The sequence below is a fragment of the Nipponia nippon genome, unplaced genomic scaffold, assembly GCF_047370975.1.
Source record: "Nipponia nippon isolate SJK-2023a ecotype South Korea unplaced genomic scaffold, ASM4737097v1 scaffold_3, whole genome shotgun sequence".
Classification (NCBI taxonomy): Eukaryota; Metazoa; Chordata; class Aves; order Pelecaniformes; family Threskiornithidae; genus Nipponia; species Nipponia nippon.
The window spans coordinates 45,027,075-45,044,760 of record NW_028262347.1 but is presented as its reverse complement, the minus strand read 5'-3'; the positions used below and the strand labels follow the sequence as shown (position 1 = coordinate 45,044,760).

The window sequence follows — 17,686 nt, the reverse complement described above, 5'->3', positions numbered from 1 at the left end:
TTGTCTTTTTTAATGGGATTTTTAAAAGGTGACATCGACCTTTATCAGTTTTTTAAATAGTTTTCAGGAATGAAATGTACCATGTGGAAGCCTCTTTCAGGACTGCATTCCTGGACATGTGTTTTGGAGGCTCTAGAGTAGGTAAGGATACACCTTACCCCAGGTAGCAGAAAGACATCTCATTTCAAAGATTCTGCAGCATATAACAGAGAAGAAAGCATCATAGATCAAGTAAATTAACTAAAAGTAAGACTGATTTCAAACTGAAACAGACAAAATTCACTTGACCTTGGATGGAAAAGTCCATCCAAGTAACACCCAAAAGCAAGGATTTTCCTAGAATGGAAATTTTAATCACCTGTTGGAGTCCATTTCTTAACAACTGCACCTTAACCCATAAAATGGACATACGCTATAACTAGCTGGATGTTAATATTGAAGTCACCATAGGACAGACAGTCTAATTTAAGCAGTATCACACACAGCCACGTAGTTATAGGGTCATGAATAGACCTAACAGTAAGATAATCGTAGTCTAACATGAAAAGAGAGGCATGCTGAAGACTGTCAAACTTACTGCACTATACTGGTGGTTGGAGAATAGTCACTGGACTTAAGTCAGTACTATACAAAATCCAAAATCTTTTTCATCTGTGGGTACTGACTTAAGACAATCCAAGAGAATACTAGATATTAAATGCTGCGCTAGAGGGTTTAGTAAAGAGAAGTCATGTACCAGGGAATGACATGGCCCAAAGCTGAGTGAATTACGAGACAAGTAAATTTGCAAATAAATGGGAGAAGCTCATTAATCATGTACTGTAGAGGAATGATGAAATATCTCTTTACATCTGGGGTAACTGGTATCAGCAAGGAGACTCTTATCTGGAATTCTCATTTGGCCAGAAAATGTGACAACTTACAGAGCAGCTTAGAAGATTTTCCATTAAATGAATACTCTAAAGACAGACTAAATCATTTTAGTCATTGCCTAAAAAATGCTGAGGAACAACAATTAAATTTTCTAGCATCTGAATCACTTTCTTGTCAATAAACATCATAGAGGGATAGTGCTTTAGGGTCTCAGATGAGCTTGTTTCCTGTTTCAAGGAGGAGTAAGGATTGATGATAGCACTCAAAACAGCTGGAAGAAAGTAATTATGAACTTGTAATGAATACCTCTGGAATAAATCCAGCTTACCAATAAATAAAACTTTCCTGAGCAATTAAGAATGTGGAGGTCTAATGAAGCTACATGGCTTTGCATCTTCCCCTTCTCTTTGGACAAGTGTGCTAAAAGATGTTTTATGACTGAATACTGCCTACACAGTCTGACACAGTCCAGGTATGATGCTGAGCAAATTATTCAACTTCAAGATTCAATGTGGTCCAAACCCACATATTTTTCATTTTTAGACTGTTTGCCATAAGATATAGAAACTTGGTCTGTAGAAGCACTAAATACTCACAGATGCAAGTCAGTGTGAGAGGCATTTTATTAATATAATGCTAATAACACATTTTAACCATATAATGCTAAGAATCTCTGAAATAGTGGCAGTTCAGTGGCTCAGACTGGATATTCAAAACTAATAGAAGACTTTGACCTTAATCTCTCTGTGTCTCAGCTTCCCATCTGCAAAATACAGATAATACCACTCTCATCTCACAGGGGATTTGCGAGGATGAACTAAGTCATGGTTTTGAAGCATGCTGCTAGTATAACGATAAGCACCTTAAAAACAGTACGAGAGAGCAAATAGCTCAGTCTTTGGAGCACATAGCCATAAGCAGTAACTAAGTTATGAGGAGATAAACAAAACATTGACTAGTTGCTGATTAAATGAACACTAAAGATCCTGTGCACTCAATGAAACGAGAGGTCATGTGGGAAAACAGTACAGGATCACGTAATCCAAGACTGTATTACAGGGTATAAGCACCGTGAAGTAAAATTAAGGTTGAGCGAGTAACCCTAACTCAGTAAGAGTTCTTAACCTTAGAGCTGTAATCTTTTTAACACCTTTCATCTCCTCCAAACTATCAATATAAATTTACAAGCAAATACATGTACACCTAAATTGTAAAGAATACATTTGAACTCAGCTACACAGAGGTGGGCAAAGGCCCAGACGCTCTGCTATTCTTAGTTCATCCAGCCCGTTTCTGTAAGAAACTGCTTCCAGTGTATCCTTACTTCACCTTTTCAGAGAGTACTGCTTTCCCAAGGCTGCCTCAGGGTCCTGCTGACGGATTGCTCTAATTGCAGTTGGTGAAGTAAAGAAGGCAGCTACTTCATGCTCTGCTAGCACACGGAAATAGGCACCAGCATCTGGCGTTCCCACAGGCTTCCCCTATGGAGAGAATAATTTAAAATGTCACAGGATAAAAATATTTCATAATTCCTTGACAGTTCAAGGCTTGAACATGTAACAGTAGTGGTAGCACTGCAACAGAAGTAATTTCAAGTAAGACTTTACAGAAGGCTTTGTTAAAAATAATAATACTGTGAGTGTATTCACTTGTAGAAAAAATTTCACAAGCTTTAGGCACAATGTCTCGCATGAACACAGCACATACTAGCTCCTACTTAGAAAAACAGGACAAACAGACGTGAATAAAAAGACAGCCACAAAGAGCTATTATTACACTGGCAGCAGAGGGAGTCATGTCTACATCTACCCTTACTGCAAAGCAGCCTGTAGAACACCCAGAGTCCCACTGAACGAGGAGGCTCTGGACACAGCAGCACTGCAGCTGCATCCCCCATGCACAGGCCTACGGGACATAATGCCAGCTTTTTCTTACCGAGTCATTTCCTCCCAATTCTGGAAAAATTCCCCACTTCGCTGTTTACAACAGGCCTCTTGGCACCTTTGTGCTGCTACCCCACATGAAGACTGGAGAGAAGCCAAAGACCCCTTTTCTGTTTTAGTGTGCTACCAGACTGTGGGCTGGTTTGTGGTTGGGTTTTTTTTTTTTAAACTAAACATTGTCTTGAGCTAGGGGGCATAGTCAGATTTGTAAACAGAAGTAATCAGATGTGACAAATTGTCCAATGGTAAATAATAATAACAAAAAATAATCAAAAATACTTTTCTGTGATGCTGCAAATACAAAAAGCAGACAGCACAGGACCATATAATCACAATCCTACTATACATAATTACCACAGTGCATAACTGCTCCATACATATCCTGAAATTACGAAAAGATGATGTTAACGCAGAATGAGCTTTAACTCTACAGGTATTGCCATAACCTTTTCACTAGAAAGGCCACACTTGGAAGATGAACTTTAACAGAGCACACAAGTTAGGAGAGACATATACTTTTCATACTGAAAATACAGCTTTGTCAATGCTTTACACAAGAAGCCACAAACACAGAGAAAGTTTCACTACTGAAATGTCACCATCTATACAATAGTTCACCAGTCACAAGACAAACTCATACCTTTACCATCCTTGTGTAAATGCAAATTTGGATAGACAGATTAATAGATCCAGTGGAAAAAAACGAGCACATAAAACCCTAATTAATACTTTTAGCTTTACCAAGATGCAAAAGGAACACAGGCATTTGAATACCTTGAAGAATTTACTAAATCCCCTATTTTTATTCTGATAATGAGGCACTAGTAACACAGTAAATGTCTCTATGAAAACACACACTAATCAAGTTAGTTGCTGCTTCTCAACATAAAAAGCAGCACGCTGGCTGCGATGCAGGCTCATAGGAATTCATCCATCTCCCTCTCTCCCACCTGTCCTCCCCACTGCAGTCTTCCCCAGGCTTGCTCTGCATCCAGCTGTGCCTGAACACTGGTAAGAGCACCTAAGAACCATTTGGCAGATTTAAGGAATGCACGACACGTGAGGTTGGATACGTACCATTGGCTTTGCAGCCCTACAGTGGGATACTGCTGATGAGAGGAGTGCTGCAGCACAGGATCACCGTAAAAGGAAAAAACAAGACAAAACAGAATGCACAATTGAAAAGCCTTTTTTTTAAGGATGGAGAGGCAGTGAGAAACAAATGGAGAGAAAATAAACAAAAGAAACAGTCCCCAGCCAAAGAAGCAGGGAGGAGTATCACCAATGCCAAAAACTCTTTTTGCTAACAGCCTATCCTAAATTATAAAAAAAAAAAAATGCCAAAGATTGCTATTTGCTTGCTGAAAACGTGAGTTATGTCTTTTTTTCTGTCATATCATGCACAATTCCCAAAGAAAAATCTTTCACCAGACCGTCTTTCAGCATTCTCCTTGCACACTTCGTCATCACAACTTTCATGTATTCCTCCAAGTGTTCATCAGTATTTGCTCATGAACCTATTTATTCAAGTTCATGTCATCTCCCTGTAATGTTCACTATTCCTGCAGCTCTGCAACCATCTGGTTAGGAGCCTACATCACTAACTAACACTTAAACAAATTATCTCAGACTGAAAAATTCTGTATTTCCATAAACTTCTCATTAATTAATTACATAACTGAACTTGCACCATTTGTAATCATCTTGCACAGCAACAAACCTAACTGTAGAGCAATCTGAAATTGGTTAGTCTGCCAGTAATAATGTAGGCTGTTACTTTTAACCAAATGGAAATGTCCAGAGCCTATAAAAGGGCTGTGTCTGGCCCTGAGCACACCTACTCCTTCGTAGGGGCTTAGCTGCTGATACCATGGTGCAGCTGTGTAACCTTGGATCAGACCACTGGGAAAACAGCAGAGTTGTAAGAAGAGCCGAAAGGAGCCTCCCCTTGCTCAGGAGGCAATTTAAGCTCAGGGCCTCACCCTTAGTCCCTGCCCAAGCTACATCACAGCCGTGCCTGTGCCTCGCACCTCCAGCAAGCTTGAGCCTGAGCCTTAGAACATGTAGGCATGCAGGGCTCTGACAGGCTGATATTTATATGTCACAGGTAAGCTACAACAGCTTTCATTTGTAGAAGTACTATTCTCAGATCTAGGAGAAAAACAAATAAAACACAGTCAGTCTAAGCAAAGGAATAGAAAGTTGCCCTCACAGTCGATAGGAAATAATACCCAAAGAATAAGGCAGCACTTAAAATATCCATTTAGGAAAAAAAAAAAAATCTGGCCCAGCTGTAAAATATTCTTACTGATTCTGCAGAAAAACTTCCCCGGTGCCTTGGCAGCTGTTCACAGTTTAACAAATGCATAAACAAAAACTGACATAGGCAAAACAAATCTGAGACTGGAAATTAATTTCAGAGCCCAAAAAATTACAAATAAAATTGCCAAAGAGAGTTCTCATTTATTATACAAAAATTTTAAGAACTACTGCAAGATGCCATGAGAGGCTTATTACTACTTTCAGTTTTGATTTTTAAAAAGTTAGCAATATAAACAATAAAGCACAGGGTAATTAAATTCAGAATATGCTGACAGATTGCTGATTCAGTTGGGGACTATGAGCAAATGAGATGCTTCCACTGGATTTCTGCAGGGATCAGTTCAAGACCTGTTGCTATTTCGCATTCGCATCAATACTGTAGATAAATTTTTTTTTTAAAGTTGCTGGCAATAATATCTGTGGTTGGCAGGAACTGAGTGCATGGTAAACAAGAACAAGGCAGTCAGAGAGTGATCTGCCTCACCCAATTTAAAAAACAAAAGTAGAAACTGACACTTCTTCTGTCAGCTAGGAGTATTCAGGTAGAAGAGACTTTCTTTTAATAACCTACCAAGAGACTCCGAGACAGACAGACAGATAGGAACATCTTTCTGGAAGTACCTAGATTTAGCACGTAATTTATCAGATGTCTACCAGCTGAGCAGACACCCTCAAGCAGAATGAGTTGATGGATAATACATGATTATGAAAGAAGATTCATAGTCAGGCAGCAAGAATGATCAAGGGGATAGAAATGTTCTCCTATGGAGAAAGCCAGAGGCCACCAGGATGGATCCCTTGAGGAAAAAGACCTGTAAGAGGAGCTATAAAATAACCAACAATGCATCAAGAACAGTTCAGCAATGCCCCTTCTGCCTGACTGCTAACAAGGGGCTATTCAATTAAAGATAAATTAAAAATTATGAGGAGGAAATTCTCTCTGCATAGCAAAAATTATACATGGAAGTCATTGCCACTAAAACCTGCTGACACCAAATCACACACAAAATCCTGACACATCAGGATTCAAAGGTAAATGTTCATAGAGGCATTCGTCATGCTGCTGCTGGCCCTGCTGCCAAACTTCCGCTAAGAAACTGGGATGATACATCCTACTGAATTCGCTCCACAAATACAGTCAGTATGCATGACGGCAGAAAGATCACAAAACTGGCAAACTCCAGAGGCAATGCTTTCTTTGTAAGCAGATGATAATGGGTTACAAGAACTGTAGAAAGGCTGGATGCCCCTAAGTTGCTAACAGCTGTGCCAGATTAGAGTAATTTTAGACCTGTTGCTGTTGTTGTGCACCCTGCGGATTTGTTGCAACAGGAGGGACTGGAAGGACGCCAGTGAGCGTGTGAGGAAGGCTCCACGTGCTCAGCAACGTCTTGCTACAGCTCTGTGTGGGACAATAGCTCCTTCTCTGTCCTAGACCACTCAAATGAAGTCCTTAATGCATAGCTCCTTGGCAAGTGTAGGCATCCTCTTCCTTACCCTAGCTCCAATTCAAAGTCCCAAGCACTGGAACTACAATGCTGCCTTTTTCCTGACATCACAGGATCACAGGTAGTAGCCAGACTTTCTCTTCATGCTGCCCTGTTGCTTGCAGCTTGCAATCCCATTAGCAAGAGCAACCCAGAGTGGGCTGTGAGACTTCAAGTAGCTTATTTATAGCTGAAGTTTGTCATGCCTTCGAGAAAAACAATCCAGGACAGATTATAAAAAAAAAAAAAAAAACAAACCCACAAAAAACAAACCTTGCTGTATTCAAAGGAATTCATTACTGTTTTCACATTCCTGACAATGGTGTTACAGCAAGTAAAAATTGAAATAGCAATAGTTTCCATAGCAATTGTTAAAATGACGACTTGTCACTTACTAAGTAATTTAAAAATAAGCAAATCACTTTAAGAAGTGAGGTTATGAAGTCAGAACAGTTTATATTTAATAGTGGTTGTCCCTAGGCAAAGGGGATGAGGTGTTCTTTTCCCACACCTACACAGCATACTGATACTCCCTAACCCAAAACCCATCATTAGGCAATCATTTAGGAAAAACTTTTGACTACAAATTTATGAACACTCACTGTTAAGACAGTCTTCTGAGCAGAGGAAAAATTATACACTATTCCTCTTTGTAAACATTATTTTTCTCCCTATGTGTACAGAAGCCTTCCTTTTCTTCCCATTTTTAATCCTGAAAAAGATGACCCTGATGTCATGAACACCGTCTGAAGACTCGATTGGTGGCATCTCAGAGAAAGAAAAATGGGAAATGTACAATTACTTTTTAATAATGTTCTCACCAAGAGCAAAAATCACAAAGCAGACATGTAGGTCAACCAGAAGTATTTTCTTTAATACTTACTGTTAAAGAAATAGGATTTCTACTCTTTTTATTTTCCCAAACCAACACATTTTAAATTCAGAGATGCCTTTATAATGACAATAACCATCTTGATCCCCACACATTCACACAGAGATAAAACGTCACTGTAAGATGACTAAGTAACAGACTGCTGAAGGAACTCATCACTTTCCTCCCCATTCCTTCTTGTCTTATTCTGCACCTGCTAGAAGGAAAACCTCTTCATTGCAGTATTTATTTTAGTGATTCTCTGCTGCCAAATTCACGCAACAATTTTAATGTGGCCCAGTGTATCAGTGGTCAAAAATAGCTACTATAAAACTACCCAAGTCTTTCCTTATCTCTGAGAAACCGCCATTTTTCTCACACTGCTTTCTTCTTCTACTTAACTAGTGTGGTGGTAAGGAGTTAATCCCTTTGGAATGAAGAATCTAATTAACATCTATTAGGTGTTTAAACATTAATTAGACTATAGTAATTTAATACTCAAGCTAATATATTTGATTCTATAAATTGCATTTCTGCTACCAGGTGAAGGTTTTGTTCCTTGTTATTCAGAATATCAGAGAAGTCAACCACAGTGGTCCCCAGCTTTAAAACTGTATTAATTTAGTGGGAAATCACTGGGTTTTTTCCAGATAAACTAGAAAATGGAACTCTTTTGTAACAGAATTAAACTTGGAAAGGAATAAAAACTATTTCTTACTATTTTTTTTTATTATTTCATTTCTTTTTTTCTAGCAAAAATCATTTATAACTGGAGTTCTCTGTTTAATTATTTGTAGAGATCCTGAAGCCACTGAAGCCCCCTAAATTGCATACCAGCACTATATTGAGCATCTGGAGATGAAATAAAGATGGAGATGGGGTTTGAAAAGTATCCAACATTAGGTAAATTGTGCAAATCATAAAATCAGCCTAGAGAAGAACTCAATTATTTTCTTCTCCAAATTTCAGCTGAACTCACACATTTAGTGTCAATACACTTCGAATAAGTATGTTATGTGTTCACTGCCTCCAAACTTTCTTAATTAAAAAGCAAAGGAACTTAAAAGAAGATTTTATTATTCATAAAGTAGGATTCTAAAACACACAAAAAAAATCAAAGCAATACTTTTTGACTAGTGGATAGAACAGTTGAATCAACTGAAAACTGTGGATGATGAAATACACTTAGAAATATAAGAAACAGTCATGCACATGAGGGGGGAAAAAGATTACTATCTATATAGGTATACTTGCATAGCATGTAGGCTTACCTTTATGAACTCCCATCTGCATATGAGAATGCACATGTATGACACACTGACACTGCAAGGACAAGCTCTTAGCAGCATATGCTGAGATTTCTCACACTCCTACACATACAAATAAGAATTCAGTCTACAAAGTCTTTAGTCAAAACAGTTGACAGTTTACTATTTCATGTACTGTAAAACCAGCAGTGATCCTAACTAGAGGACTATTATATACTGCAGAGTTAGTGATCCACATAACAGTTGACCTGAGAAGGCACAGCTCTGTGCTGTGCTTATTTCTTAACTTTGCTCAGACGATATATTCTGTGCGAGTAAAGCCAAGTGAAGTAAGAAAGCAAAGATTTCTAGCTTGTGTGGAGACCATGTACCGGAAAATTAACCTCACATATTGATCCATACGATCTAACACAAAAAATGGCATCAGCTATAAGATCAGCAAAGAACAGATATTCTTTTCCTAGAGTCTGCTTCTGCTTCATAAATCTTGACCATACTTATTAACTCTGATTACCTGTACAAATAATTTAAGTTGCTGGGAAAGCAGATTCAAGACTGAAAGACAGCATGTTAGTACTTAATTAAATATAGCTTACAGTGATGTCCACACATCCTTTTAAGGCTCCATTTCCACGTAACAGAACAAGGTCAAAATAAGTAACAGGGTTTTTTGCCTAAGGATACTGAATTTCCAAAGATTTCACATGGTCTTTACACACTATAAAGATGTAACAGCAAAGATTGTTACCACCTGACAGGAGAGGGACAAACGGAGTCTTGTGGGATTTAAGTGCAGCACACAGACTTTTCTTCCTCATCCTTTCACCTCAGGAAAAGGCAGGTGAAAAATGCACACTGAATACCGCCGTATGCAAAGCCATGAATACTTCAGTTAATTTTTCAGAGCCAAAGCTTGTTTCTGTTGTTCACAGTGGTCTCTTCTGCCACAACAATGCAGAAAAAACTGTCGACTATTTCTCTTCTTCACAGGAAAAACGATCTTTTCATATGCAATAGCAAGAACATTGCAGTGATCTCTTTCTTTCATAAGTAGTTAACTGAGAGCCTACATGACTCAACTCAAGATATTAAAATCAATCCCCAAATTGTTTAGTGAACCTTTAGGAGTTCTCACAGATGTATCCATGCTTGCCCTACATAAACGAACAACACACAGGAAGAATCTGACAGGCATGACCTCTGGGATGAGCAAAAGGTATAGGACAGCTGTAGAGTATGTACGCATGTACCACGAAATATCACAAATCCACCTCTGCATCTGGAGTTATTTGCAAGTTCAAGTACACAAGTATATAGTGTTAGTTCTTCTGGACATTTTCATCCATCTCTAAAAATGTATGTATGTGAACATATGAACTACAATAAATTTACTGTACTCCCTTTTCCACATAAAGATATATTTAGTTACTAAGGAATCCTTTCTGCAAAAGAGTCTACCTCATGAGTTTAACATATTCTCTCACTTACCTGTTCCTCTTGAATTCTGCCTTTTTTTCTTTTCCTAGGATTTTGTCCTACTGCTTTTAAACAAACACCTTCCTCCTTTTTTTAAAAACCACTTGATTACTTTTAATTTGCAATGTCCTAGAAATAACCTTGCTTCCTAATGTCCTTCAGAACTTGTATGTTTACTAAGAACCAAGCATCACTCCTGCAATCAGCAAGCTGTCACTTGTCATTGCCTCAAAAGCTTTCAGAAGTTCCACAGTGAGCTGGTTTGTAAATTCACAGAAGGAAGTGGATTCCACCAGATTAGCACATTGGAAACTCTTCAAAAAAGAGCTAAGCATAAGCAATACTCAAATGAATGGCTGATTTTTATTGCCATAGTTCCACTGTAGATATTCTCTGCATTATGTATTGCAGTAAAGTATTCATTGCAAGCTTTCATGCTGAACACTGAAAGTAAGCAAGTCAGTAAACTTTAGCTGGACAGGAGGTACACTAAGATTCAAATTAAGAATAACCATTTGTTTGGGTTTTCTCCAGCTGCTACAGTCATTGGCTGGGAGCATTAAGTCATGTGAGCTTCTTCATCTTAGCCATTTACGGGAAAAAACCCTTGTGCTTGTTGTTATAATTTTGTGTACTTTAATATTTAATAAAAAATACTTGTTTTGCAAACCTGCTTTTCTGAGAGATTATTGAAAAATCAATCCAATGCCTAGGAGCTAAAAACAAAGTTATTTGCCTCAGATCCTACAGATCACAAAATGAGGTGGAAGAAAAACATCCCAACAAAAGCTCCTTTTCTATTTCATAGAACAGCTTAACACACTACCCACAGTCTTTCCATGAACAGAAGAAAAAGTTAACACTTTTAAAAGTTAACCACAAAGTTAAAAGTTAACCACAAAGACAAGAACACATTCCAAAACACATTTTTAAGACCTCAAGATTTGCTTTGCTTTTAAACATTGCATTTTGTTTCTTGTTTTACATTTTTTTGTTACAAAAATGATAAACAACAGGATTTTGTACAAAACAACATACACAGGGGTCACCTAGGCACAGTCTGCTGTTCTATGAGAGATTATGAATCTTCTTCCTACTACATGCACTGGTAAAAATAAACTTAGTACCATGTGAAATAATAACATGAAACATGAATGCAAGCACATATGGTGTCACAGACTTTGTTTACATAGCAAGTAGTGAGGTGAATTAGAGCAGATTAGTAGATCAAACCATTTAATGCCATGGCTCTTTACTTCTTCCATTAGACGTTATTCGAGGGTTTTTTTAGACTAGACTTAGCCTTGCTCACTGAACGAAAAATGAAGCTCAAAGTTTTCTGACGGAAAGCTATCCTACATATCTTTGCTCCCTTGACTGAATGGACTTCTCTTCTAGGACGTGTCATGCTGTCCCTTTCATCTGTTTCATGCAGATGACAGTAGCACGTCAGTTCACACATCAGCAGTAGGCTCCACCATAAAATTTCTATAAGCCCTATATTCCACATCCCTGGTCACAGAACCAAAACATATGCCAGTGCCTTATTGCCAAGAAGGGATAGGATCATTCATGATGTCGTCAAATGCCAATGAGCACCATGAGAGATGCTGCACACCTGTGCGCCCCACACCATAAAGCACACTCTGACAGTGATGCAGCACAGACCTCATTTAATTGTGCTTTTACTGAATACATAACGGAACCACAATCTACATTTGGTCACCTAGTAACAAGGGACAGGACGAGAGGAAACAGCCTCAAGCTGTGCCAGGAGAAGTTTAGGTTGGATATTAGGAAAACCTTCTTCACCAAAAGGTTAGTCAGGCATTGGAACAGGCTGCCCACGGAAGTGGTTGAGTCTCCATCCCTGGAGGTATCTAAAAGACGGGTAGACATGGTGCTTGAGGACATGGTTTAGTGATGGACTTGGCAGTGATAGGTTAACAGTTGGACTCGATGATCTTAAGGGTCTTTTCCAACCTTAATGATTCTATGATTCTATGATGTGAAAGACACTGGGCAATGTGGGATAGACACTGTGCAAATGTTTCCAATACCTTCCAAATTCAGGGTATCACTTTCAGTCTGAACCATCTGTGAAGACATCTTTGAGACCTTCCTTCAGACTGAAACACCGAGTACAGCTTCGACAGTACGTGTATGCTCAGTTCTCTGCTCTCTTTGTCACAGGTGGGGCATCCAGCAATGCATTTGTGTCACGACTTTGCCTGCTCCTTCACTGAAGACAGTCACCAGCCCACTGAGCATTCACGAGTGCATGGAGTGGAGTGGGAGGAAAACCACTGCACATCAATGTCTTTCAATCTGGCAAATGTTATGCAATGATTAAAAAGGAACTGATTCCCAATACTTCTCTTTGTCCTTGGTTTTCCCCTCCACCACACCTGTGTGCTTCACACACTCCCTTGCTGCATTTAATCAATTTGTTTTGGGTAAACCTGATTAATCCAACTATGCCTTACTGCAGCCCGCAGTGCCCTTCCTTTTACAACCTTTCCCAAGTGTGACTTGGGGCAGAGGAAGAGATCATATATTGCCAATAACCACTACCTTAACCACTGCATTTCAAAGAACTGGAATCATCCTGAATGGTATTTGTTGTACAAGCAGCTGACTGCAGGGCAGGGACAGGATCTGACTCGTGGCCAGAAGTACTAGCACCGCTACCACCACTGAGTAGGTCCTTCATACACTGCATTTGATACAGTGCACCTGGGATGTTGTGCAGAAGCCTAGGGGGGCTGTGTTATCAAGACATGCCATGTCCACAGCTTATGCAGTTGCCAGGACTGTGCCTGGCACGCAGGCAGAGCTGGGACAGGGCAAGTGGTCTCTGATGGAGCTTGTTGCTCCACGGAGCTTCCCTCACAGCTCACGGCACCCAGGGAACCATCTCTCAAGGTGTAGCAGCTCTCACAGTCAATCCAGAGACTTACTCCACCTTTCCACAGCTCTGTGGAAGTGCCCTAATTCTACCAGCAACCTCCTAAACACAGTCCCACCCTCAATACATGTACAGGAAAGGAGTATGCACATTTACTCAGGCGGGCATCTGGACTACCCGTTTACAGTTCCCATTGCCTACTGTGGCAGAGAGTGGGCCAAGGGGATGCTCCTGCACGTTGTTTTGCCAGGGTCCTCTGGAAATTGCAGGCACGTAGACGTGCAGCAGTGTAGGCACGCTTTTCCCTGGACTTTTCTCCCAGACTGTTGGTCCTGGGACCAAGGGAGTGGATGTCCTCATGAGCAGTGGGCTTGGCGGAGTGCTCTCCCCTCCCCTGAAGATCTGTTCAAGATCTCTGTGGTAGGGGCGCATGCACCGTGGCACCTCTGAAGTATGGTTTTGCCACCTCTTCAAGAAGATGGTCTTCGTCTATTTGAAATGAATGCAGCACCACTTGTCAGTGCTCTCCCACTTGGCAGCAGGCTTGACATGAGCAACAGGGTGGTGCATCTGCTGGAGAAACTTTTGGGCCTTTCAGAGCATATGCTGTCAAGTTCCAGGTTGCCCCTAGCTCAATATTCTGAGAGGCCAAAGCAACAGGTGTCACTATGGCAAAATGTAGCAGTAGGAAAGGAGGAATAGTTTTAATCATGTTATAAGAAAGATGTTCATAATCGAGGAATAGCAAAAGAAATAGGGCTGGTGAAGAAGACAGAAGCCAAAGCCTGGAAGAAATAAAGGAGCAGCTGAAAGTCAGAACAAGCAGACATCTGGTGGGCATTACAAAACATGAAGTCACATATAGCATTTGGCCCTTTTGCGTAGCACAAGAAGTATGTCAGGATAAGGTGGGAGCTCTTGAAAGTTTTAAAGCTTTCTGTTGACATGTGTACTTTTCATTTGCTCTGGAGAACCTCACAGCAGTGCAGTCCCACTCATTGGATCCTACCCTTTTATTTCAAGTGGCAAAGCTTCTGTCTCAGCTTTCTATGTAAAGATGTCATTCATGTGTCTAAAACCACTCTGTGAACCAAATCAGTAAGCAAGGATAATCAAAGGACTTATTTCAGAACTGCACTACTGCTGTGATTTGAAATATCATGCAGACGTACCCCAAATCACCATTGTCTTTCTGGATTTGAGGATTCTTGACCTGCTTCAAGAGGTGTCTTCTGCTTGTGAGAATCTCACTTATAAGTTTATAGAGTGAACTTTGAGCACTAAAGCATACTGCTAACTTCCAAAACAGGATGCAGGAAGCACTAGTCAGTTCTGTAGTGTTTAATGCAGCAGCATCCAAACAATTTTAGAGGCAACCTCACCTTACTACAATTGTTCATGCTTCTTCAGTATCCACAGGATTCAGAAACATATTTACTCAAAATTCAGGCACAATGCCAGTACCAGCTACCCACCAACAGCAGTGTATAAGTTCATAACAGTGAAGCACATCTCAACCAATACCAACTTAACTGGTTGTGCAAACACCAAAGGATTGTTCTGATAATGCTTTTTCCTGAAAACAGTAACAATCCATTTCTGTTCTAGTATAGTCATCTTCACTTGTATGGTGTATTAGCAGGAAGATGAAGAAAGTTTAATCATAATACACATTTCCTTATGCAGAACTTCCGCACTTATGGTCTGTAAAGCAGTATGTTTCCACCATGTCATGCTGACTCCCCTGCTCCACAAACACCGGGTGCTCTAACAACTGCTATATTCACAGTGTCATCAAAGCTTGATTCATGTGCTTTTTCATGCCCTCAGTATCAGTACATTCACTATACTTTTGTAGTTCTTGTATGCTCTGCCATAAGTTACCGTTAGACTTCCGTTAATGGTTCACACATTTCTAATTACCACTACAAATAGAGGTGATCAGCATGCCACAATGGCAGAGCTACAACTTCTGCCTCTAGGACCACTGAAAAAGACAGAACAACTACTAGGTGGGCTTCAGTCTGCATAGTGTTGCAGAAGCTGGGATACATCCAGAATTCCTAACATCAGGTGAATGCAGGCAACCAAGTCTCAGCATGCTTAAGAGCTAACAATGTCGGTGCTTTTACATAAAATGTCTTTCACTATCACTGATGGATACTGGATTCACTTCCTGAAGAATAAGGAAGATGGTTCAAGCAACACTGTATCTTCTTGCCTAGCAATTAGAGAATCAAAATAACAATATAAGGCAGTCTGATTGCTTTTTTGAGCATCAAAGTTAGTATGCAGCAGGCCACTCTAATTGGACTAATCGCCTCTCCACCCCACTGAGTTTCGTACCCCAAGGAGAAAGACCAAGCCCTGAATGCCATCTGCGTCTTGGCTTCAGGTGCCTTGAGTGGTAGGAGGAGGAAAGAAGAGACAAGTCTCCTTGAGTTCTGGCTTCAAACATAGAGCTCCCAATTGCCTCCAACTCAGATACAGTAAGAATTTGTCATCTCCAGACAGGCAAAACACAACATCCTCTCCTAGATCCATAATAAAGGTAGTCTAATGGCCTGTGGATGAAGCCTCAGCAGCACAGATACACTCCACCATCTGCCACTTCTAGGTCTGTGGTTCTGGAGTTCCTTGCCCCACTGACTATCACCAGTCACACAGATCAAGTAGACAAGTTTGAAGGATAGTGAAGTAAGTTTTCCTTACAAATTACTGTAATAAACGGAAGAGTATAAACACTGAAGATACACACACAATTTAAATATATATGGCATGAAGAAAGGACAGGCATAAACAAGATCATCAGGATCATCAATGGGAGGAGACGCTGCTTTTTCAAAGGCTGGCTTTTTAGAATGGATCATACCTCATACAAAACTGTAGTATTCCCATGAAGGAGAGGTCCATAGCAAATGTAGGAATGACCAACAACCCAGCCTAAATCAGAAGCTGCCCACCACACCTAAAATGAAATAAAAACATAAATATAGTGGGGAGTTTTTAAGAGGAGTTCAAAAAATTTACATGACATTTAAACAGAATTACCTCACCAGGTTTGAGTCCATATACAGCTGACATTGTCCAGTTCAGCATAACTGCATAGCCACCTGTTGGTCTGATAACACCCTAAATGAGAAAATTTGACTATTTAAGATCATTTGAAGGATGCAATGATATTCCTGTCTTCAACAATATTTTGGGGGGTTTTAGCAGTAATAGACTTAAAGTTGTTTAATTCCAATACTCCTGACTTAAGAACAGGATCCGTTCCGACAAGTACATGCTTGTGCTAGCATTCCCTCTGAAGAAGTAATTTTGGAAAACAAACAAACATACAATAAAACAAACAAAAAACCCCAACCCAAGCCCTAGATGACAATAGTTTTCAGAAGGTAACTAACAAAGACTAGAATTCACTCATTAAAATCGGATATACAAGTATTTAGTCAACATATGCTGACAAAAAATAAGAGATTGAGTATTTACCTCACTTAAACTGTGGCCATCTAAATGCTAGGCATATTTCAAACTCATTGTCTAGTCTATCATCCTGGGAAAAGAGGAGCACCTGTGGAGTAGCAATGCCTAAAATAACTGGGGTGAATTACTCCCTGAAATATACCCCTCTTCCCGCACTTTTACTCTTTTTAAAGATGTCAGAAAACTGGCTTAAACCAGATGTCTATTTTTGAAAGGTTTAATATCTAGTCTGCAGTATACATATGAATGCAAAATGAAGAACATCCCAGTCTTACTCTAAAAGAGGGATTCCAAAATTAGAATGAGAGAGTAGCAATAGCATCGTGCACCTTGGTAAGCCAAAAACCAGCTCTGGAACAATGTTAGTAAGAAAAATTTTGAAATATTTTGTAATATTTGCATGTTTAATATACATTTCATCATCTTCTAGTACACTGTTTCTAGAAGAAAGAATTAAGTAAACTATGTCCTGATGTGCTGAACTAAAATTCAGGTGAGATTAATCTGACCAAACCAATGTCTACAGTGCAGACATTACAATGCAGCTATCTGTGTGCTAGGCACGGTACCTTCTCCTTATGTAGTTAATAGAATGAAATAGGCACTTTCAGGCCTCGTCCAAGAAAGGAGGGACTGCAGAGACATATTGACTGGTTAAAATGGAGACTGCCACAGCAGAGAATGGTTAACTAACACTTCATGACTTTCAGAAAGCAGATTGCCTTTGTTAGTCTCAGCTTCTTACTTAGTCCCTGGCTCTGAGATTAACAAAATTTTTGTTATGAGGGTCATAACCGAGTAATTTTACTTGCATGACCATTTAAAAGCAAGTTCCTTAAATGAATAAAAAAGTTATTTTATTCATTAAGTTACTCATTGTAGCTTAGTGCCAGTTGACACTCTCCCTCTTATAAGGGTGATTCATTCAAGGTGTCTATATTTTTCTCTGGAGAGCCAACACAATGAAGTAAACTTCTGAGAACTTTTATCTCTGAGATACTATATTTTGAAACTAACAGTCAAGGAAAATACCTGTTGTACAGAAGATCTTA

The 17,686-nt window shown here is 39.6% G+C and overlaps 1 protein-coding gene across 2 annotated transcripts in view; it reads right to left on the bottom strand.

The window, feature by feature from the left end:
- Nucleotides 1-17,686, bottom strand: part of ACSS3 (acyl-CoA synthetase short chain family member 3) — a 92,465-nt gene that overhangs the window by 49,495 nt on the left and 25,284 nt on the right. For both annotated transcript variants that reach the window (XM_087765582.1, XM_087765583.1), the window contains exons 6-8: nt 16,200-16,280; nt 16,021-16,116; nt 2,203-2,354 (exon numbers count right to left, since the gene is read on the bottom strand). In XM_087765582.1, the coding sequence (XP_087621708.1) occupies nt 2,203-2,354; nt 16,021-16,116; nt 16,200-16,280 (329 nt within the window). The remainder of the gene's footprint in view (nt 1-2,202; nt 2,355-16,020; nt 16,117-16,199; nt 16,281-17,686) is intronic.